The sequence below is a fragment of the Bos indicus genome, chromosome 6 (genome assembly GCF_029378745.1).
Source record: "Bos indicus isolate NIAB-ARS_2022 breed Sahiwal x Tharparkar chromosome 6, NIAB-ARS_B.indTharparkar_mat_pri_1.0, whole genome shotgun sequence".
In the NCBI taxonomy this organism is placed as follows: Eukaryota; Metazoa; Chordata; class Mammalia; order Artiodactyla; family Bovidae; genus Bos; species Bos indicus.
The window spans coordinates 66,096,221-66,121,199 of NC_091765.1; the positions used below are offsets into that span (position 1 = coordinate 66,096,221).

The 24,979-nt window shown below is 35.9% G+C and overlaps 2 protein-coding genes across 3 annotated transcripts in view; both read right to left on the reverse strand.

The window, feature by feature from the left end:
- GABRA4 (gamma-aminobutyric acid type A receptor subunit alpha4) overlaps positions 1 to 24,979 on the reverse strand; it is a 238,179-nt gene that overhangs the window by 71,154 nt on the left and 142,046 nt on the right. The window contains exon 10 of one of the 2 annotated variants that reach the window (XM_070791382.1): positions 10,248 to 10,303. In XM_070791382.1, coding sequence (XP_070647483.1) covers positions 10,289 to 10,303 — 15 coding nt within the window. In that variant the 3' untranslated portion in view covers positions 10,248 to 10,288. Of the gene's footprint in view, positions 1 to 10,247; positions 10,304 to 22,453; positions 22,587 to 24,979 lie in introns of those variants that run through there. The other variant, XM_070791383.1, reaches the window with a different exon arrangement.
- LOC109560439 (histone H4-like) lies at positions 15,144 to 15,614 on the reverse strand. Its single transcript, XM_019962689.2, has one exon. It carries the CDS (start codon positions 15,486 to 15,488, stop codon positions 15,177 to 15,179), a length of 312 nt encoding a protein of 103 aa, XP_019818248.2. The 5' UTR covers positions 15,489 to 15,614; the 3' UTR covers positions 15,144 to 15,176.

A 24,979-nucleotide genomic window follows, 5' to 3' on the forward strand; every position in this document is an offset into this window, starting at 1 on the left:
TGTATATACTTGTCAAAATTTCCATACTGTATCCTCAGCATGAGTGCATTTTACTGTATATAAATTACACCTTATTAACTTTGATTAAGATATATATAAAGCAAAAAACTACTAAATTTGACAAAACATGCAGAATTTCTGTTCAGTGAAGAATACTATAAGCAAAATTAAAAGATATTAAAGACTAGATGTTGCAAAGTATTAATCGAGAATATATAAGAAGCTCCTAAAAAGTGTCAAGGAAAACACAAGAAACCCAAAAGAATGAACAAAGGCTACATATGTGAAAAAGAGGCTCATCTTCACTACTAAGTAATACAAATTTCAAAATACCAATTTTCAAAGTGCCAAAAATCAGGAAGTTGCATAGTACAAATGTTAGAAAATATAAGAGTGAAGTTAAGCTTCCAGGTTTTACTGTTAGGCCTATAAACTATTTCAGAAAAGCAACCAATTAGTACTTAGTAAAATTATATCCACATGTGACCTATAGAATCCTCTTGGTAATACAAAGTGTCAATCATAAGAGATAAGATGAGTAAAATGTGGTATATGCATGAGACAAACTCAAGGGAACAATCAGAAGAATAAAATTAGATGAATACTATTAAGAGAATTAATAAATCACAAGAAAAAACAGGGCTGATCAGAAAACCTATTAAATAGAATAAGTAAGTGAAAGTCATTCAGTCATGTCCAACTCTTTGCAACCCCATGGACTGAGTGACTGACTTTCATTTATTCTCTAGGCCAGAATACTGGAGTGGGTAGTCTTTCCCTTCATCCAGGAAATCTTCCCAACCCAGCCATCAGACCCAGTCTCCAACACTGCAGGCGGATTCTTCACCAGTTGAGCCACAAGGGAAGCCCAAGAATACTGGAGTGGGAAGCCTATCCCTCCTCCAGCGGATCTTCCTGATCCAGCAATTGAACTGGGGTGTCCTGCACTGCAGGCGGATTCTTTACCAGCTGAGCCATCAGGGAAGCCCACTGGTCATAATTTATGTAAACTAAAAACACATGAACACATACATGCAGAGTAACACTATACAATTTTCAAATATACATTCAACTCAAATCTAACATGAGTAAGAGTGGAGAGGACTGCCAATGGAGACAAGGAATCAAGTAAAGGTAGTAAAAAAAGAAAGATCTTACACATCTTGCTACTTTAAAGTTAATTAATTTGTAATTACCTAATTGATGAACTTGTTTCTTTCCTACCTGATGCTAAAGCGACCTAGAATGGTTCTGACAGTTTGTATCTTAAGCACTTCATTTCTTTTTCTTAACTCATAAAATTATTTTTTTGTTACATTTGAAACCTATTTATAAAATCATATTTTAAAAAAATCAAATGTTTTTTTAAAATAGGTTTACGAGATAAAACATAAGTCTTCTACTGTTTCTGCCCTGTTCCTGATTCTCACTCCTCTGAATACACTATTTTGATAATTCTAGTGCTTCTTTTTTTATCTTTTCCATGCTTTTAATGTAGCACTTTATTTCTGAGAGTTCTATTAAGTTTTCATTTTATTTCTTCAAGTTTTAGAACAAGCTTAACTAACAACAGCAATAATAATAATAAATACAATTATGTTCCAGTTGATAATAGAGCAATTTTGTTTGCTATTGCTCTGAACACTCAAATCCACATACAAACACACAAACTCATGTCATTTTCACAAATACATTAATTTTCTAGGCTGTTACAGAAACCAGACTATATATATTATATAGCAATGAGATTTTATATGTGTATGCTTATGTGTATACACATTTAACTCAATGCCCAGCACAAAATAAGTACTATAGATAGAGCTCCATTTAAACCTCCATTAATTTTAAAAAGTAGTGTGCAGAATCAGGATACATCTTTAAATATTTTAGACTATATCAATCTCCTAAATCCTGTTTTACAAAATTCTTTCTCTAAATTAATGACTATTATGATGAATAAACACCTTTAACAGCTAAGATTTAAAAGTTTTTTCAAAAAAAAAAATAAATAAATAAATAAATAAAAGTTCTTTCACTAAAATCATTAACTTGAATTATTTATCTATAATTCTCTATATTCCATTAATAACATAATGTGACAAATCACACAAAGGTAATGTCAGAGAGTCCCATTACAAACACTTATGGCTCTTAATCCTCATCCCTTGATAGTACTGTGGAATGAGAACTATGCTTCAGGGTAAAGTTTCCAAAAGCAAACAATTCAATTCTGATTACCTTAAGGGAGAGCAGATAAGGATAACATTTTACTGATGATAAAGTTGTCAGCAATGACTGAGTCACAAAGGACATTCAGCTCAACTTTTATCAAAGATCCAATTAAATTAGAACAATGTCTCTCTAGGCATTCTGCTTAACTACGTTTCTCCATATTTAAATTTAGCTATAGGATGTATCTGCACTACATTTTCCAAACATTCTGTTTCCTAATGGATCATCTTTTCTGTAATGCCTACTATTGGTCATTTGGTTACATTCTTTATTGAGGCAGCTCTAAGTTTAGTAGTCAACTTTAGTTAGAAAAAGGTATTTAAATTTTCAATTTGTTTCTGGCTTCCAATTCATACCATTAAATCTGTTCAGGCCACTGTAACACAAAATACATAGACTGGATTGCTTGAACAATACAATTTCTCACTTCTGGAGGCTGCAAAGTTTAAGATCAAAGTGCTGGCAGATTTGGTTCCTGGTGAGAGCTCTCTTCCTGGCTTGCAGTGTATCACAGATCACTGTGTCCTCACATAGAGCTCTAGTCTCTTCCCCTTCTTATATTAATTATATTGATAATCCTCTAACATCTAACACTGTTCCCACTATGGGGTCTCCACTCTCATGACTTCATCTAAACTAAGGAACTCCGAAAGGCTCCACCTCCTAATACCATCAAATGAATTTTGATGAATGAATTAACAAATGAATTCTGGGGAAACACAAACATTCAGTCCACAACACATACTTTGCAATTATATTTAATTTGAAATCAACACAGAAACCTTAAACATATTTTTAAGTATATTCTCATTATAATAGTTTTCACTCTGCATTTATTGAGTATTTTAGAATGTTCTTATAATACTGGTGTGCATCAGACTTACCTGGGGAAGCCTGTGCAACATATAAGTGAGATCCAACCCAAACATACAAGTAGAGGCACAAATAAATGAAAACATTACCTTTGGTTTTCTATAGGTGAAAACTCTTGAAAGAAAAAAATATCTTCCTATATAAATAATCTAAGGAAGATACTGAGAAGTTAAAAACAAAATGCCTCTTTAAATAAAACTTCTTTGCAAATTTGTAATTAATTCCTGATTATTATATGACCTTGATCTCTTTTGGAAATCTAACGTAATTTTCAAGTTATATTCATCAAATATTAATGACTCACTATAATCATAACCTTGTTTATCAAAATCAGGAATATATTATTTGGAGATAGGTTTCATCAACAGGAAGAGACAGTGCTCTTAGAAAAGTAATGATGATTATATATCCACCAAGAGTTTTTTATAACATTCTCTTTTTTGTGTTTCTATATAGCCTCATGGGCTTTCCAGGTGGCTCAGTGTTAAAGAATCCACCTGACAATGCAGCTAATGCAGCAGATTCAGGTTTGATCCCTGGGTCAGGAAGATTCCCTGAAGGAGGCAATGGCAACCCACTCCAATATTCTTGCCTGGAAAATCCCATGTATAAAGGAGCCTGGCAGGCTGTAGTCCATGGGGTCACAAAAAATCGGGTATGACTGAGCAACTGAGCATGTATGCACACATACAGCCTCATGCTGTTTGCTACATTTCAGAAATACTAAAAAGGAAGGTAAGGTTTGGTTAAGGACAATAATAGTAATAAACCATAGAACAGATTTATAAATGAAAAGACACCAAAGGTCAAAACTCCTCATTCTGAGACTGAGGTTGAAATAACTGAAGCTACTTCAAAAAGAGAAGACATGAATAAAGTGAACATAGGCATTTACTGAATTCTGGATGCCTAGAACATAAATCTAGAAAACAGTATACTCTTTGAAAGCACATTAGTGTTTCACAGATGAAGCAAAGCAGCCTGCCAACTACAAGCAAAATAGTTCCTAGAAAATTTAGATGAATTTGCATATTCTAGATAAGCATCAAATTATGAAGAAAAGGTAAAAGGTATTTAGGTCAAACCCTTATTCTGTGGCATTTGACATCATGCAAAATAATCATGCTTCCTCAGAGGCAGCAAGCACTTTAAAAGCTATTAAAAAAAAAAATGAATGAACTATCTATATGTCTTACATTAGAAATAATTTAATTTATAATAAATGATTTAATATATTTCAGATATAAAAATATATAAAAATGAAATATATATATATATACACACACACACCAGAAAATCACTCTTGATCAAATTCCATTTTAACAAGGTAATTAGCATCCTTCATTAGATGAAGAATGCAGATGCAATATGGTCATAGAAGCCAAAATATCTCTTTATTTTTGTTAGTTATCCTCTTTTTTCTTTTTCAGGAAGACTGGAACTGTACCACAGAAAAGTGTCTATAATTTTCTATCAGACCCTGGGAGTCATCTATCAAAGCATAACTTGGTCCATTAATCCTGAGTAGAGCAAAAGTATGGAGTATTCTGTGATCACACAACATGTCTTGTTGCCTGATTGGTATTCATAGCTTCTCTCAAGTGTGTGGTAGACTAGAGATGGCCAGTCCTTATTATTCAAACCTGGATCACTGGCAGCTTTCCTCTCATTCATCTTCTGGGAAAACCCTGTGTCACAGTTAAAAGAAATAGTAACGTGCTCAAATTTCCTTCTGTAGTTTAGCCCAAGACCTGAGAATTCTGAATGGCATTTGGCCCAAGCCCAGAAATTTTATTCCACATTGATTTTTGCCTTTCCTGAACATTTTTTCATTTCAAAATCTATACCAAAAAAACATCACTTCAAGATCAAGCACTGAAATCAATGCCAATGTCCCTGGACTCTCTTTTTGAAGCAAGTTCTTTGAATGTTTAGTGCTTTTCAAAACATTGACTGATTAAAATTTTTATGCTCTATTTTGAGACCATTTTCTCATTTTAACTCCTTTGAGTGGCTGTAATTTTATAAATAGTGTCCTTATTATGATCTGTTTCTGGCTTTCCTCACAGACTTTGCCGAGAGTCCCGGAGAAGAGCAGCCTATTTTTGTGCTCTCTTGAGGAGGCTTGTTCCCTAGCCCTCCCTCATTGTGAGTTTGTTCCGGGCTGTTGGCTGCCTGATGTTTTGATGTCTCTCTCCATTAACTAACTCTTGCCTTTCAACCACCGAGCTTCAGTTCCTTGTTTACTGCCATCCTTGTCACAGCTCTTGGCTTACTATTCTGTGTCAATAGAATCCTTGGCAACTTCCTGTGTCATTTCTTGCCACTCCTTCTCCACAGATTGCTTTTCACCAATTTGACTTTCCAAAGATAGCCTGTCAGCAATTCAAAGTGTAGATTTTTATCTCTGGTTTCAGAGACTGTGTTCATTTTAATTATTAGTGAGAGTCAGAAGACAGACCCATAAAGGTAAGTAACCACCCACACTGTCCTGTCCAAGGTGCGTGAAATCCCAGAAAAGAGGTTCATTTCTCTGATTTCAAAAATTGCAGCTTTGTTTTTAGGAGAGCTTGATCAAATTGTAAATACTGTCTTCTGTACACACTTAGGCTTTTTACATATACTGCTGAGGTGTTTACCATATTATATATTCTATTTCATATTCTATTGTCATAATTCATCATAGTTCATATATAATATCACAATTAATTTTATGTTTATATGCATCTATGGGACTGTAAGCCATCTACATAGGAATGGTGTTCTAGACCTTATACGTTAGTGTCTAGTGTAGTATATGGTGACAATAGGTCTAAATACATGGCTGTTGAGTTACCAGATACAAAACACTTGAACAGGTGAAAAACTTATACCACTAACTTCCAAGGCATTCATTTCAACTGTAAGAAGTATCAATTTGGGAACCGAGTCAGTTGATGCAACAGAAAATTCAAATAACAATGACTTAAACACAAAATGGTGACACTTGTCTCGCATAATAAGTTCAAGGGAAGAAGATTACTGATATTGATTTGGAAGTTCAAGTAAGTCATGGCTAAAATTTCAGCAATATTCCTAATCTTTCAAAGTAGCAAGGTTCCAGTCATCATGAGCACCTTCCAGGAACAAGAAAGAAAAGGCCAGAAGGAAGACAAGAAAATCAACATCAAGAATGCAGAAATTTCCCAGGAATTTCATCGGATTTTTGTTTATATTTCATTAGACAGAATTATGGCAGATTGTCTCCCATAGCAACAAGGAGAATGAGATAATGGGGAATTTGTGGGGTTTTTTTTCTTTCTCTTGACTCCACAAGTAAGAAGAAGAGAATGAGTACAGAACAAGTCACAAGAAATTGCTGTCACACAGGGGTACTGAGAAGTGCATGAGTGCTGGGAAAAAGTCAATTTAAGTGAAAATGTAAAAGATTCAATGTAAATGAAAGAGAGCATATAAAGTCAGCTGATGGCTGCTTCACTATCCTGCCCAGCTGACAGAAATCAATCAGATCCACAAGCCTGACTGAGGCATGGGATCTTCATGGGAATCCTAACACAATATTTATTTTTCATCAAGCCTCTTTATGGGCTTTATAAATAAAGTAGTCCTGAGCATTTTCCAAATATCTGGCTCTGTGGTATGTTGAATAATATAACACAATATTTGCTTTAAAGCTGCCCTCCTTAATCTAAACTTTGTAACAACAGAAGTGAGCACAGGATCTTGCAATTGTCCACTAAAGAAGCACTTAGACTCTCTATGTGCTTGTGGGGTGAGTTTTGAGAGGGAAGGACTGACTGTCAGAGAAGAAAAAGTGGAGCTTACCAGATGAAATGCAGAAGGATGTTACCAGCATAAAGGCAAATGCATTAGTGCATAAAGGCTCAGGAAGACAAAGAAAGTGAAAAGCATTCTGGGATGTGTAACGTATTCAGTAGTGCAAAGCACAGAATTCAAAGAGTAAAGACAACGGTAGTGAGGCAAATCAGAAGACAGGTAAGCAAGAACCAAAGAGTCTTTTTGAACAATGAGACAATGAATAATTTTAAGCTGTTACTAGCTCTAAGTTTTCAGAAAATTATTCTGGTGCTACCGGGGACAATTTATAGGAGACAGGTAACACTGGAGGGAGAATTCAGTTAAAGGAGTATTCCGACTGCTCCAATGAAAAATATGATTGTTTCCATGAAAAATATGATTGTTCCAATGAAAAATATGAAAAATAAAGGAGTATTCCAATTGTTACAATGAAAAATATAGGATTTGGGGGAAAAAAGAGACTGGATTCCATGAACATTAAACAAGTCAAAGAATAAACTCACCAAATGCTGTGTGTGTATGTGTATGTAATGGGCAGGCAGGAGACTAAGTTCAGAAATGGGACAGAAATGAGGGTAGAAAACTAAAACAACTCCCATTTCTTCACTCATTCATGGATTCAATAATGATGATTTTCCTAGAGATAGTGTTCCAAAAGAACAAGCCTGTTCACACCGTTTCCTTACTGAGTTGTTTAGTAGTCTTCAAAACAACTTATTAGCAAAAAGAGAAACTTATATTAGCTTCTGTAGCAATTAAAGAATAAAATCTGGTATCTAAAACATGAGGGAAAATTCTTAAACCATAAGGAAAATGATGTAGCCTTCACAAAGCCATTCCTAGTAATTAGATACTTAAATACTAATAAGAACAATAAGGCACAAAGGAATAGATTATGGTTCCAGCTCCAGAGAAAACCAGCAGAAATGGTGAGTTGGAAGCATGATTAGCATTTATTACTTTATAGTATGCATAAACGTACCTCAAAGTTCACTAACCCAATAGTCCTTGTCACTACTATCAGCTCAACCATGCTAATAACCTCTTAATGCGTTGCCTGGTTTGAAAAAATTGTGTAGAAGAATAAATCCCCAAAGTAATTCTGATTTCCAAATATAAAGAGCATCCATATTAAAAGATCCAGCTCTTCTTTTTCAAAAGATTGGGTTCTTGTATGTTTGTATATTGGGAGATGATTTGACCTTAAGGACAATAAAATCAATGAATTAACAGAAATGAGTAAGTATGATTTAAACAAATACAAAGCATAGTGTTTATAAGCTCATTTTAAATCAGAAAGACAACAATAGAAATCTTGGCCTAAGCCTCATCAATAACACAGAACAGCACCCACTTCACAGAATTATTTTGAGAATGAAATGCTCACAAGGCATCCAGCCTTAAATCTGGCAGATAGTAAATCTTAAATGCATATTAATATAAATGACGAATTAACAATATTCTGCAAAGTAGCAATTTGCATTCCCCTTTTACAGAGAGATTAAGGCTCTGAGATGGATACTGATTTATTCAAGGTCACAATGCTAGTAAATTTCAACAACAGATTCAAATACAGGTCAACTATCATAGGTTCACTGTTCTGATTTTTTTAATTCTATATTTTAGAAAATATCCTTTTAACAGGCCAGGACATAATATAAATCCTGTGCTGAACTTCTAACTTCAGAATTCAATGAAAGAGGTACCATATAGAAGAAAATGAAAGTAAAACCAGTTTACTCCAAAGAGTTCAGTGTGATAGCCCTATAAATGATCATGTTTAGAACCTAAAAGAAATGGTTAAAATCATCATGATAATTTAAGTTTGGAGAAGAGACAGTAGAGGGAATATAACTGCAATTACCAAATTTACAGAAATGTAGTTTAGAATAATACACACATTTTCAGTTTGCAAGGATGGTTTAATTACACCCCAAGGACTAAATATTAAATGCAAGGGAAAATGAAGTTATAAAATAGACAATCTGTTGCCACATTTGAATGATAATTTACAGGAGTGAGGGTGATTTCAGGGGGTGGGTAAGAGTTCTGTTTATGATTCAAGGATGAATTATTATGTTTATATTTGGAATTTCTGTGGTTATAGGAGGGTACTAGAATATAAAAAAAAAAACTTAGAACTTAAGATCAATTTTTTCACACAATGAATATTTCAAAAGTAAAATGTGATGTCTTAATTCTCATATTTAATTATTAAAATGTTCATGAGTTTACCAAAAAGAAACTGTTTATAGAAATTTGGCACTGAACAAAGCTATCACCATCAAAGAATTTTATTATCCTGTAAAATTTTATCTCAGTATATAATTTAATATTTACCAAAGCATATATTACTGATCATTAACTTTAACTTAAGGAGTTTACGGCTTAGTATTCCCAAATTCTACATTCAGGTTCACCACTGATTCCAGATATAAAAATGGATAAGGGCAAGGAAAAAAATAAATTCACATTTCTTCAGATAGTTACACATCATAGTGGTCTGGCTGGCATAGCAGTAAAAGAAGTCCTATCACCATATAATAGAAAAATGAAAAAAAAAAAGAAAAATGAGATTTAAAAAACAGTATATAAAAAAGGTAACAAAGGATATTGTACAGGACACAGAATTTTAAGTTTTATCTTTTAATAACTTATAATGGAGTATAATATACAAAGATTCTGAATCACTGTACTGTATACTTGAAGTTAAGATAATATTAAAAATCAACTATATGTATCAATAAAAGAGTACTCAATAAAAATGTTTTAAAATGAAAAAGGATAGTGCCCAAATTTCTCATAAGCATGATTATACAATCACACCAGGGGGCGCTCTTAACACTGAAATGATGGATGGCATTTTAAAACAAATGGTGGTCTTAGCTAGCTAAAAAAATGATCTTTCTAAGCCTGTACAGTACTTGCAATAAGTGTTTACCTCTCCAAAATGTTTGCTGGCAGTAAACACATTTTATTTTTCATCCAACTGCTTTCATTTTAAGATTATCAAATTAATCTCTCAAATAAAACATTTTTGACAGATAGGAATTAATCTTATTTTGGAAACATTTACCTATTTACATATGCCCCCCATTCTTTCTGTGGTGGGACTAATTCTGAATAATAAATACACTGCTTAGAAGTACATACAACTTTTCACCCCGACTTTGTTGTTAATTTTATGTTTATAATTTCTTACTAGCACTTTAGCTTTTTTCCCCCCCCATAAAAAAATGGGTTCCTGAAAATTATCTAAAATTGACACTCATAGTGAAATTCTAATCATGGCGCTATGGGCCTTTTCCATATCTTATCATTACCTGACAGGAACACTGAAGCTCAGATGTTTTCCTCACAAAGTTCAAGATTCAGATTCCTAAAAATATAATTAGAGAATTAGTATGAGGTTTCAAGGAAACAGAAAAAGGCAAAAAGTAAAGAGTGAGTTATATTATCCAGAAAATCACCATAGAACAACTCCACCACCAACAAAATATTTTACACAAGCAACACCTGATTAAACAAACCTGAAGAAATAAAGTACAAAGAAAAGAATTGCAAAGCATATGAAAGGAAGGGGACATGGTTCCTGCCCTCCTATGGAGATACAGAAGGAGTCTGTAAAATTTTCTAAACCCATGTAGTAGAGACCACACTCTTTTATCTGTCAGCTGCCTCCATGAGTCACCATTTACCTGTGTCCAAGCCCAAATAGGCAGAGTTCTGATCAAGGTTCACCTGATATGTACAAATATAGGCAGCTACCTCATCCATGCAAGTTCAAGGAAACAATTATGAACGTCTCTACTGTCTGTGCCCTAAATCCACTTTAATGCCTCAAATTCTAGTCACAGGAACACTTTTTTTCTATTCTATAAAAACACACCTGGAGAAAATGATATATTTATTCAATACTTTCAACCAAAGTGTAAATGGATGATGGGAAGCCCTACCTAACCAGAAACAGATAATAACAGTTTTCCAAAATGTGGGTATGAAAGAAAAACAAAAAGAATAATGGAAGAAAAGCAGGAAGGCCCAAGAAGAGAAAACCCTGAAGACAGAGTATATTAAGACAGGAGGTATGTGACTCCCATTACCTGCACCTCCTACTCTGTACTGAGAGGTTCATTAAGGCAAAAGCAGACCTGTTTGCTGAGAGGCAACTCTGACACATTGTAAAATCACAAGAGTTTCCATCAGCAGCAAAGTCAGAAAGCTGAGGGGTTGGAGTGTCACGTGGTCCATCCCAGTAGAAGCAGGCGCTGAGCTGGCTGGTAGAAAACAGATAGAGGTTACTTCTCATTATGACTCCAGTTGCCAGAGTCGCCAAGGGACCTATATTTTAGATCAGGTCCCAGTGCTACCTGAACATAAGGATCAGGTCCAACTATTTGTGACCCCATGAACCACATCACATCAGGCTTCCCTACCCATCACCAACTTCTGAAGCTTGCTCAAATTCATATCCATCAAGTCGGTGATGCCATCCAACCATCTCATCCTCTGTTGTCCCCTTTGCCTCTTGCCTTCAATCTTTCCCAGCACCAGGGTCTTTTCCAATGAATCAGTTCTTTGCATCAGGTGGTCAAAGTATTGGAGCTTCAGCTTCAGCATCAGCCCTTCCAATGAATATTCAAGACTGATTTCCTTTAGGACTGACTTGTTTGATCTCCTTACAGTCCAAAGACACTCAAAAGTCAAAAGACTCTTCTCAACACCACAGTTCAAAAGCATCGAACTTCAGTGCTCAGCTTTCTTTATGGTCCAAATCTCACATCCACACATGACCACTGTCAGCAAAGTAATATCTCTGCTTTTTGATATGTTAGGCTTGTCACAGCTTTTCTTCGAAGGAGCAAGCGTCTCTTAATTTCATGGCTGCAGTCACCATCTGCACTGATTTTGGTGCCCAAGAAAATAAAATCTCTGTTTCCATTGTTTCCCCATCTATTTACCATGAAGTGATGGGACTGGATGCCATGATCTGTTTTTTGAATGTTGAGTTTTTAAGCCAGCTCTTTCACCCTCCTCTTTCATCAAGAGGCTCTTTAGTTCCTTTGCACTTTCTGCCATAAATGTGGTGTCATCTGCATATCTGAGGTTACTGATATTTCACCCTGCAATCTTGATTCCAGTTTGTGATTCATCACAAACTGGATTGTGATTCATCAAGTCTAGCATTTCGCATGATGTGCTCTGAATATAAGTTAAATAAGCAAGATGACAATATACAGCCTTGATCTACTCCTTTCCCTATTTGGAATCAGTCTGTTATTACATGTCCGGTTCTAATTGTTGCTTCTTGACCTGCATACAGATTTCTCAGGAGGCAGGTAAGATTGTCTGGTATTCCCATCTGTTTAAGAATTTTCCACAGTTTCTTATGATCCACACAGTCAAAGGTTTAGAATAGTCAATGAAGCAGATGTTTTTCTTGAATTCTCTTGCTTTTTCTATGATCTAACAGATGTTGGCAATTTGATCTCTGGTTTCTCTGTCTTTTCTAAATCCAATTCGAATATCTGGAAATTCTCAGTTCACGTACTGCTGAAGCCTAGGTTGGGGAATTTTGAGCATTAATTTGCTAGCATGTGAGATGAGTGCAATTGTGTGGTAGTTTGAACATTCTCTGGCATTGTGCTACTTTGGGATTGGAATGAAAACTGACCTTTTCCAGTCCTGTGGCCACTGCTGAGTTTTCCCAATTTGCTGGCATATTGAGTGCGGCACTTTCACAGAATCATCTTTTAGGATCTGAAATAGCTCACCTGGAATTCGATCACCTCCACTAGCTTTGTTCGTAGTGATGCTTCCTAAGGCCCACTTGACTTTGCACTCCAGGATGTCTGGCTCTAGGTGAGTGATCACACCATTGTGGTTATCTGGGTCATGAAGATCTTTTTTGTATAGTTCTTCTGTGTATTCTTGCCACCTTTTCTCAATATCTTCTGCTTCTGTTAGGTCAATACTGTTTCTGTCCTTTATTGTGCCCATCATTGCATGAAATATTCCCTTGGTATCTCTAGTTTTCTTGAAGAGATCTCGTCTTTCCCATTCTATTGTTTTCCTAAATTTCTTTACATTGATAAGCATAATCAAGAAATGACTAATTAAAAAGTAAGAGATTTAATAACTTGGGTCTTGGATACGAGAGAAGAAGAGTCAAGAATGACACAAGTTTCTTGATCTCAGGAACTGAAAGCATAGAATATAGCTGCCATTTAGTGGGACTGTGAAACCACTGGTAAAGCAATTATTTTTACTATTAGGGGAAACAATTATTTTGACTTTCGATATTTGAATTTTTTAGATATCTATCAGACATACTCAAAAGAAACAATATAAAGAATGCAGCGTCTTATCAGTGTGGAGTTTACAGAAGGATTTGTATGTGCTTGTGTATGCCAACTCAGTCACATTTGTCTCTTGTGACCACACAGACTGTTAGCCTATCGGTCTTCTCTGTCCATGAGATTTTTCCTGGTGAGAACACTGGATTCTTTACTGCTGAGCTACAGAGGAAGCCCCTTACAGAAGGATATCAAGTTTTAAATATAAAACAGGGTTGTAAACTCATTGATAGTATAAAGACATGAGATACAAGAGGAAGTGAGAACAGACAGAGAAGAAAGATGACAGAGACCAGCCTTAGGGGTGAGTAGATTCTTAAGATGCCTCACTCCTTCCTGCCTCCTGGGGATCATGCTCTTGTTTGATTCCCATTCCCTAGAATGTGGGCAGGACCTGTAACTTGCTTCTAACCAACAGAATACATGACAGCATGCACATGATTGACACTGTGAGCACAGTATTACAATAAAGTATATAGTGCCCACAGTGTTGGAGATTTTCCCTTGCTAGCTGATTTCTGTGAAGCAAGAGCCATGTTGGGGAACCCACTAGGCAAAGAACCAAGGGCAGCCTCTATCTGGCTTCCTGTAATGTCTCTGAACTTCAGCCAAGAAATGAAGCCCTCACTTCTATTGCCTTAAGAAAATATATTTTGCCAACAACCTGTTTAGCTTGGAAATATATTCTTCTCTAGTAAAGATTCAGATGTTACCTCCACACCAGCTGACACCTTGTCTGCAGTCTTTCAGAAGACCTACTTAAGCTGCATCTAGACTTTTGACCCAAAGAAACTGTGAGATAATATATGTGTGCTGTTTAAAACAATTGGAAAGTGTCAGTTGCTCAGTTTTTTCTGATTCTTTGTGACACAAAGACCAAAGACCCCAAGCAGGGACCACCACGCTCCTCTGCCCATAGAGTTCTCCAGGCAAAAATACTGGAATGGGTAGCCGTTCCCTTCTCAAGAGGATCTCCCCCACCTGGGGATTGAACCTGGGTTTCCTGCATTGCAGGCAGATTCTTTACCATCTGAGCCAACTTTGATGTAATTTTTTTATGCATCAGTAGAAATTTATGCAAGTCCTGAGCTACTACAAAATTTAGAGGCTAAGGAATTATGAAAAAGCCAGGGAAAAGACGAACGAAGAGAGACTAGTGAGGTAGGAGGAAAACCAAGAGAAAAGCATTTCTCCATTTCTCCAGATTCTTCAGACAAATCTGACACAGAGATAAAGAGCAAAGAGAAAGTTGAGTCCTCTGACCTACTAGGGGCACAGGGGGTAATCACCAATTACAGGAACAAGGAAACCAGGGGAGCCATCTCCATTCCAGCCTTGGAATCCTCTACCTTGCTGGCAGAAAGTGGTAAGAGGCAGTGATTCTGCGTGGACATTGGTAGAAGCCAGTAAGCATTCAGTTCCTTCTGCCTTAGGAGGTCATTCACTAATACTACTAGTCCTTTCAATGAAAAACTAAGTTTTTTAAGCAATGATGAGTGTCCCTGCAGATGTTTCTGTGAAGAGGTGGGTCTTAGTGTTCTAGCCAGCTTATAGGTGATCATCACTGGAAGGGACACAAGAAGCAAAGTCCCAGCCACCTTCACTCCAGCCTCCTTCTGAGGAGAAAGCACTAAGTAGCATTCCTAAGTAAAAGACATTCAGCCTTATTAGGCTCCCAGGAAGACCCAATTAGTGCCAGAGTTGTGCTACTTCACTGTTTATAAGGCTTTGAAAGTTGGTATTTCAAAACTGGTTAACAATATTAATCAAAGTCAGTTCATTTTAATTACTAAGTGGCTAACAACTTATTTTTATTTATTTATTTATTTATTTATTTTTTTTGGCCCTAAAAAGGGCCTTTGAGATTGTCGTCACACACAGCACAGGGGCAGCAACTCAACCTCCGAAGCCGTAGAGAGTGCGTCCCTGCCGCTTTAGCGCGTAGACCACGTCCATGGCAGTGACCGTCTTGCGCTTGGCGTGCTCTGTGTAGGTGACCGCGTCCCGAATAACATTCTCCAGAAACACCTTCAACACGCCTCGGGTCTCCTCGTAAATGAGGCCGGAAATGCGTGTGACTCCCCCACGCCGAGCAAGGCGCCGAATGGCGGGCTTGGTGATGCCTTGGATGTTATCTCTCAAGACTTTGCGGTGGCGCTTAGCACCACCCTTGCCTAAGCCTTTGCCGCCTTTTCCTCTTCCAGACATGACTGAGCTGGTCAGAAAACCTCTGAGCTAACAACTTATTTTTAAACTTTTGTTTTTAGACATGCTCAGATTAGCTTTTAATGTGCATTTTTTAAAAATTAATACAACTAAATCTAATGAGCATGTATTATGTGAAAGGCCCTGAATTAACTAGGTATGTCTCAGTGAAAGAAACTGCCCTGCCACTTTTTGAACATCTATAATTTGTAAGCAAACTTATACTATTTATAAAACACTGTCACATAATCAAAACCTATGTTGTGCCCTAGTATCATTAGTATTCAGCTTTTATCTACATTTATCTACGGTGAGCATCCTATTTTCCTATAATGCTTTGAAAGCAGTTTCTTTCTTGTTCATTTATTCACTGAAGATATATTGAGCACTTACTTAGTTAAATAGAGAGGCAAACTGTATAAAAGATACACAAGTATTCATTATTCCTGTTCTATTAGAAAACAATACTATCCAAAACGTGCAGAATGTTTCCCTTTTATTTTACATATGCAATATGTGGTATCTATATATATGTGTGTATACATGTGTTATATGTGCGTGTATATTATACAGAGTTAACTCTTTTAATCAACACAGGAGTTAGGGTGACAACCATCAGCACATATAAAAATTCTTCTATACCTTTACAGTCTGCCTTCTGAATTAATGGTTCCACCATATTCTCAATTCCACATCTGTGGATTCAACCAAACTCACATTAGGTAGTATTATAGCATTTACTATAGAAAGAAATCTGCCTATAAGTGGATCTATGCAGTTGAAATCTGTGTTGTTCAAGGGTCAATTATATCTGTAAACATATACATTATATATGCATTTACTCTGCCTAACACATATATATAAATATATTTTATGTGGGTATATACATATGTATGTGTGTATATATATACTTATAGTATATTTCTCTATAGATATTCTGCTAAGCTAGCAATGCAACTCTCCATCTTGCACCATCAGCTTTTCCCAAGGTTTTACTCCATTATTAATGCTAAAAGTTAAATCAACTGCTGATATACTTCATTTTGTTTGGGTTAGCAGGTTTCATTATTCTCAGTAATGTCCTTGGCACCATGAAGCAAGGGGAATTATATCATGGCATGGAGGCGTTTTCAACTTATTTTACTACTAACAGTTTTCCTAATCTTCTTTGTCCAATCCTCACTAGAATATATATCCCTCCACAGTATTTACTCCTATTAGCTTTTCACTGAAATACTTTTGAACCCACAGTATGTGCTCGATAAGATTTACCTGACTGGAAAACTACTTTTCCAAATGACTGAGGTGGCTTGCATGAAAATGGAAATATGCATTTACACAATCAAATGGAAATACACCATTAGATAAACATATACAAACTACAGCTAAATATAAGGGCCTACAAAATGCTTAACCCATAGTTTTGTTCACTCAATAATTTGTCTAATGAATTGAAGACAATAATTGTTTTGAAAAATATGCCCATATAATTGTTTTGAAAATTAAATCCAGCCCTGTGCTTTCTCACAGCTATTACAAAGACAGAAATACAAGTTCTGTAACCTTATTTCCAACAAAAATAAGTATTTCATTTTATGAAAGAAAACATTTTTCCCTAGGTGATTAATTCCAAGAATTTATTGCAAAGATAATTAAAAATCAGAGCATGTCTTCCTTAATGATCTAAAGAAAGATGGATAAATGGACACAGCGTTGTTAAAATGAAGATGTTGAATTGAGTGAGGTATACAGCTCTTTCCAGAAATTCTATCAACTGTGTGATTCTATCAACTATCATTCTTAGTGTTAATTATTCCTACATCCAGGGATAATTATTATTTATTAGAACAAGTTAGTGAGCATTTTCAAGAAAAAGAAACAGATTGCTAAATGAACATAAGTATCTTGTAAATTTCCCAAATACAGAATAATATGTATAGTATAGATATCACACATGGAAAACATATCTTAAGATCCATTTTCTATTCCCCTAAAATGTAATATGAAGTATCACATGAAATTATATAAGTGAACACAATTTTAGCCTATGAAACACTGCAGAAATGTAAATTAATTACTAACATTGTAAAAAAAAAAAAAAAGTATAGTTATTTACCAAGTCATATATTAGTGAGAATAAATTGCTGTTCTCCATAGGCCAAATGCATTGCTTGCCAGTACCATAGCAGGCTGCTGAAACCATTATTCCTGATGAGTGCAATTATTAGGCAGCCAGGCTTTGTACCACATTTCCATGTCCCCATAGAAACAGAAGTCAGTCATCTTGGGCTAGGCATCTAATCCAAGGACAGTGAATTCATTGGGTTGGCTTGTGACAATAAATGAGAACTGGTTCAAGTTTAAAAAATGCTGGAGCCAATGTACTTCTTTCTCTTTGGATTCAAACTAAGAAATGACAAGGAAATTGAGCAGTGATGGAATTGAAAATGACAGAGGAATAAAGAGGCAATAAATGTTACTTGGGAATATAGGCATTGAGGATAGTAGAGTTGCCACTGGAGGTGTTTTGGTTTATGACAGGATCCAACAAAGTAGGTAGCCCCCAAGAGCACCTGCGTTGCAGTTCAGTACAAATTCATCTGTGTTCTAATAAGAAGACGCCTTTTTTCTCCCAGCTTTAGTGAGATATAATTGACATATAACAAAGGGTAAGTTTAATGGCTACAATGTGCCAATTTGGTAGATATATATATTGCAAGCCTGGTGTGTGCAGAGTTGGAGATGACTGAGGGACTGAACAACAACAATATATTGCAAAATATTACCAGAGTAAGGCCAGTTAACACAGCCATCACCTCTCACAGTTACATGTGTGTAGGGCACTGTGGGTGTGGGTGCATAAGAACATTTAAGATACACTCTCAGCAATTTTCAAGCACATAATACATTATATCCCCCTAATTTACTCATTTTATAACTGGAAGTGTGTACCTTTTGACCATTATCACCCAATTTCCCTCTCCCCACTGCAACTCTATTCTGTTTCTGAGTTTATTTTTTTTTATTTCACATATAAATGAGATCATTCAGTACTTTCTCTGACTTAAGTCACTTAGCCCTCAAGATCCATCCTTGTTGTTTGAAATTGAATTTTCTTCTATTTATGGTTGAATAAGTTTATATTATTTAGAAAATATTATATAATAATTATATTACACAATGTTTATATATTAGTTATGAGTATCAATAATCAACATACTATATTAGTGCATACTGGGTGGTAAGTCGCTTCAGTTGTGTCCAACTCTATGCAACCCTATAGATTGTAGCCCACCAGGCTCCTCGGTCCATGGGATTCTCCAAGCAAGAATACTGGAGTGGGTTGTTATGCCCTCCTCCAGGAGATACATATCCTCCAGGATATATAGAATCCTGCTTTTTCAAAGGTTTGCTTTACACCAGTTGGCTTTTAGTACCAGTTTTTGTTAGTTAAAAGAAATCCAGAGAAGACTTTTCACATATATGAAAAAAGGCAAAAAGTGAAAATAGCATTCAGCATCTGTTTTAGAGTGGCACCACCAAGCTTCTTCCCCATTAACTACACTCAGTATCTTAGCATAAAGTCATCATAGTTTGAACTGTGTGTGAGCATGTGTGCTTTATCTAGATTTATTTCATGCATCTGTTAGTGAGATGTGTGTATCATAAGGTAACTGCTGCTTTACTTTAGGCCATTTCAGCTTAAGAAAGGTTTCATAGGAACATTCTGCTTTCAAGTAGTGTGAGAAACCTGTACAGGATATTTTCCTTATCCATTCACCCATCAACAGATACTTATTTCCATACCTTGGCTATTGTAAATAATGAAACAATGAACATGAGGGTGCAGCTATCTTTCCCTATGGAAATGACTTCATTCCTTTAGGATATACACCTAGAAATGAGTTGCTGGATTATGAAATGAAGTGAAGTTCCTCAGTCGTGTCCGACTCTCTGCGACCTCATCAACTGTAGCCTACCAGGCTTCTCTGTCCATGGGATTTTCCAGGCAAGAGGATTGGAGTGGGTTGCCATTTCCTTCTCCACGGGATCTTCCCAATCCAGGGATCAATTTTTAATTTTTTGAGGAATCGCCAAACCTTTTCCATATGGCTACACCATATACAAAAATAAACTCAAAATGGATTAAAGACCTAAATGTAAGACCAGAAGCTATAAAATTCCTAAAAGAAAACATAGGCAGAACATTCAATGACAAAAATTTCCATAATATTTTTTTGGATCCACCTCCTAAGGCAAAGAAAACAAAAGCAAATATAAACAAATGGGACCTAATTAAACTTAAAAGCTTTTACACAGCAAAGGAAAACATCAACACAACAAAAAGACAAACTACTGAATGGGAGAAAATATTTGCAAATTATATGATTGATAGGGATTAATATCTAAAACATACAAACAACTCATACAACTCAATACCAAATATAAACAGAATAAAAATTGGCAGAAGAACAGACTAGACATTTTTTTCAAAGAGAACATGCAGATGGCCAACCAGCACATGAAAAGATGCACAACATCACTAATCATCAGAGAAATCAAATAAAACCACAGTGAGGTATCACCTCACACCTGTCAGAATGGTTATCATCAAAAAGAATACAAATAACAAATATCAGCTATGACACGGAGATAAGGGAACCCTAAAACACTGTTTGTGGGAATATAAATTGGTGTAGCTACTACAGAAAATAGTATGGAGGTTCCTCAAAATTTATCTACCATAAAAATGTAGCTATCGTATGACCCAGCAATTCCACTAATACATATGTACTTGAAGGAAATGAAAACACTAATTCAAAAAGATATATGCACTCCAATGTTCTTACCAGCATTATTTGCAATTTCCACCATATGAAAGCAAGCAACCTCAGTTTCCACCAACAGATGAATGTATAAAGAAGATATGAGAGATATATAATGAAATATTATTCAGCCATAAAAAATAAAATTTTGCCATTTATAATACGGATGAAACTGGAGGGCATTAGGCGCAATGAAATATGTCAAGAAAGAAAGATAAGTATTATATCATTTATATGTGGAATCTAAAAAATAAAAAAAATAAATGAATACAGAAACACAAAACAGAAACAAAGTTACAGATAGAGAGAACTAGTGGTTACCAACAGGGAGAGAGAAAGGGGAAAGGGGCAAGACAGAGATATAGGACTAAGTACAAACTATTATCTACAAAGTAGGATACAAGGATATGATGTATAGCACAGCACATACAGCCATTATAATAATTTTAAATGGAGTATAATCTATAAAATTATTCAATCACTATGTTATACAATTAAAACTAATATAATATTATAAATCAACTATACTTCAATTAAAAAATGAAGAGAGAAGATGTAATAGCAGAATAACAATACACTAATCATCACAGAAGAAAACATGACAAATGCATTAAAACATCCTTTTGAGCAATACTAAACGTATGCAAACTAGTCATGCATTTCATGCTCCTCTGAGTTCTGGGCTAAGTGAGAAAAAGTGAACTAAAAATAAACAAATTGTACATAAACAATACGATCCTAAATTTGTTGAACATATATAATATAAAGGCAACAAAGAGATGTTTAAACAGTTAAGCACATAGACCTGGAAAAATAGAAAATTAACTGTTTACAATGGATTTCTCTGGGTGTTGGATGACAATATTTTTCTTCATACTTTTTTATAGTTTCTAAATATTCACAATTAAGTCTGGTTTTGTTTTCTAGTCAGAAAAATAAAGTGTTACAAAAAAGATAGCCCAGAATCTTACTTATGTGCCTCCTCCAATTTCTTACAGATCAGTGAGAAATGAAAGCCAGGCAGAGGATATGACTACAGAACCAGAACTGGATGGTACTTTTTTCCAAAGCCCTTGATTAACATCACCTGACTCAATTGTGCTTTATTTCACATACTCTCTTTAGCTCAGCACTAGAGGACTATAACACTGACTTTCACTGCTCAGGGTCACCTTATATGGATTTAAGTTATTTAACCAATTGTTCACATGTTTTAATTCTCAACTGTGAAGTCCAACTTCCAATCCTTTGGTCTCCTACATAGTGCCTCATCCAGCACTGGATATAGCTTCTGTAAAAATGAAGACATTAACAAGTTGAATGAAAAACCCTCTCTTGAAAGTACACAGCTTTTCATCCCATCAGGCACTCTTTACATAAAAAGGGTGAAACTGAAAATTGAAGACCAAAATTATTTCTATGGGAAATGAGATTTTTTTGAGCAATCGAGAAAAGGCTTGAGGCATACTCATTAAAAGAATTATTTTGCTCATCCAAAGTCATCATACCTAAAGTGTTTTTGTTTGCTTGTTTTTAAAGTGGCAAACATCAGTAGAGGTATTTGCAGAGGAAGAAAATCACCACTATAGCAATTTCAGAATTTCACAGATAGGTGAAATGGTGAATCAGAACAGTAGCGATACAGTTTGATAGAACTGTGTAATGAAGGTAGAAATTTTTAACTTTAGAAGTTAACATTCAAACAATCACAGATAGACTGAAAACTTTGTCAACGTTGTATCAGTTCTTACACATGGACATGACAAATGCAAGACAGAATAGAGAAAATAAGCACATGATGACAAAGCGGGTGGCCTAAGTGGTTACAGACATGGAAGCTGAAGTCTGATGGCCAGAGTGGAAATCTCACATCCACCATCACTAGCTTTCTAACTCTCAAAAAGTCACTCAGATTTCCCTGCGGTAAGATGAGATAATAACAGTACATATCCCACACAGCTCTTGTGAAAATAAAATAAAACTACATAGTAAGTTTAATAAATACTAGTTGATTTAGATTATGAGGTTGAAAACATAACTATTTCAGTGAAATCCATTTTATTTGCTTCACATCATCATAAAAAGCTGAATTACTATTTAAAATTTAAACACTGGTTGGAACAGGAGTCATGTATGCTAGGCCCTACTTGAGGTTCTTCAATCTAGAGGTGAGCTGTGGACATTTTCTTTCCAGAGCCCCAGTGGTGTCATGAGGAGGTCTGCTGGATAAGGTTTATATTCTCTGGCTGCTTTCAAATTCCTATGATCTATACAGCTGAGAGGAAAAAAAAAAAAAGTGCTTTAATACTGCTGCTTACAAAATATTTTCACAGTAGGAATTGAAATAATGGATCATTTCAACATATTTATGTAACAGCTAAATTAAACAAAGAGCAAGTAAAATTTCCCAGTGGGAGAGCTACAGAAGTAAAAACTGATCAAAACAAAGAATTTTCAGAATGTATGCGTACTAAAGTTTCAGTGAACAGAATAAAAACCCTGAAAAACCAATCCTGATGCTGAAAAGAAAAAAAAAATAAGTTTTTTCCCCCTCTGCATGTATCCTCCTTCATAGTTTCATAGAGAGATGGAAGGTACACTGATGATAGATAAAATTAACTCCACGGACACATTACATCTTTACACCTTTTAACCTTATACTATAATTTAACCAGTATTTATTAACTTATGATGTGACATAACAACCAGAAGCTGGTAGAGTTTTGAAGATTTCTTAAAATCTCATATGTGCCATCTAGGAATTTATTTATATATGTCTGTGTGCTAGTCACTCAGTAGTGTCCGATTCTTTGCAACCCCATGGACTGTAGCCTGCCAGGCTCCTCTGCCCATGGGATTCTCCAGGTAAGAATATTGGAGTGGATTGCATTCCCTTCTCCAGAGGATTTTCCCGACCCAGGGATCGAACCCTGGGTCTCCTGTATCACAGGCAGATTCTCTACCATTTTAGCTACAGGGAAGTCCTTAAAGTTGCTCAGTCATGTCTGACTCTTTGCAACCCCATGAACTGTACACTCCATGAAATTCTCCAGGCCAGAATACCAGAGTGGGTAGCCATTCCCTCCTCCAGGGGATCTTCCCAACCTGGGATCGAACCCAGGTCTCCCACACTGCAGGCAGATACTTTAGCAGCTGAGCCACAAGGGAAGCCCAGGAATACTGGAGTGGGTGGGTAGCCTATCCCTTCTCCATTGGTCTTCCCAACCCAGGAATCAAACCAGGGTCTCCTGCATTGCAGGTGGATTCTTTACCAATGAAGCTATCAGGGTAGCCCCATTTATATGTTTATAACATATAATAGAATAAGGCATACAATATACATTATATATAAAACAAGGTACATTAAAATATATGGTATTTTTAAACACTATAGACTATGATGGGCATCGCCAGTGGCTCAGCAGTAAAGAATCTGCCTGCAATACAGGAGACCAGGGTTCAATCCCTGGATCGGGAAGATCCCCCAGAGAAGGAAATGGCAATCCACTCAAGAATTCTTGCCTGGGAAAACCCATGGACAGAGAAGCATGGTGAGCTACAATTCATAGGACTGCAAAGAGTCGGACATGACTGAGCAATTAAGCATGCATGCACAGACTATGAAATATATATATACACATATAGTAAAAGATGAAAGGTAGAATATATTCAAATACAAAAATAAATGGCTTAACACTAGGATAGCAAATTCAAATGATAATCAGACCCAAAAAAGGCAAATAAGTGCACGCAATGGGCAAAGTAGATACTGAGCCACACTGAAACATGTTTTCTCAGAAAAGCTACCCATGGATTGCTGCCATTTAGTAACAGAGGTCGAGGGTTCCCAGATCTTCAAATTTTCTAAACAGAAACAAGAGTTTAGAGGTTTATTTAAAACATCAATATTTTTCTAGTGCTGGAAATTAATGTAAACATTTTAAAACATGGGTAAATCAAACAGACACAAGTTTGAGGCTTATGCATCTTGTGAGCTGCTACTTTGGATTATTAAATGCTAGAGAAAATATGTTAACACTTTATGAATCTTCAGATGTTTAGCATGTTGTAACATTTTTCTCATAAAAAGTGAGGCAATTATTACACCAACTTTATGATTTTATGGGGAAATGGAGGATCAGGAAAGCTAAAATTGTCTACACAGTCACATAAATAAGCAGACTTGGTTTCAAAACCAAGTTTCTGTTCAGTTCAGTCGTGTCCAAATCTTTGTGACTCCATGGACTGCAACATGCCAGGCTTCCCTGTCTATCACCAACTCCCGGAGCCTACTCAAACTGTCCATTGAGTCGGTGACGCCATCCAACCATCTCATCCTCTGTCATCCCCTTCTCCTCCTGCCTTCAACCCTTCCTAGCATCAGGGTCTTTTCAAATGAGTCAGCTCTCCGCATCAGGTGGCCAAAGTATTGGGAGTTTCAGCCTCAGCATTAGTCCTTCCAATGAATACCCAGGACTGATTTCCCTTAGGATGGACTGATTGGATCTCCTTGCTGTCCAAGGGATTCTCAAGAGTCTTCTCCAACACCACAGTTCAAAAGCACCAATTCTTCAGTGCTCACATTTCTTTATAGTCCAACTCTCACATCCACACATGACTACTGGAAAAACCATAGCCTTGACTACAAAGTAATGTCTCTGCTTTTTA

Bases quoted from the DNA above. Each gene is read 5' to 3' on its own strand.
- LOC109560439 (XM_019962689.2), bottom strand. From the start codon at position 15,488: ATGTCTGGAAGAGGAAAAGGCGGCAAAGGCTTAGGCAAGGGTGGTGCT.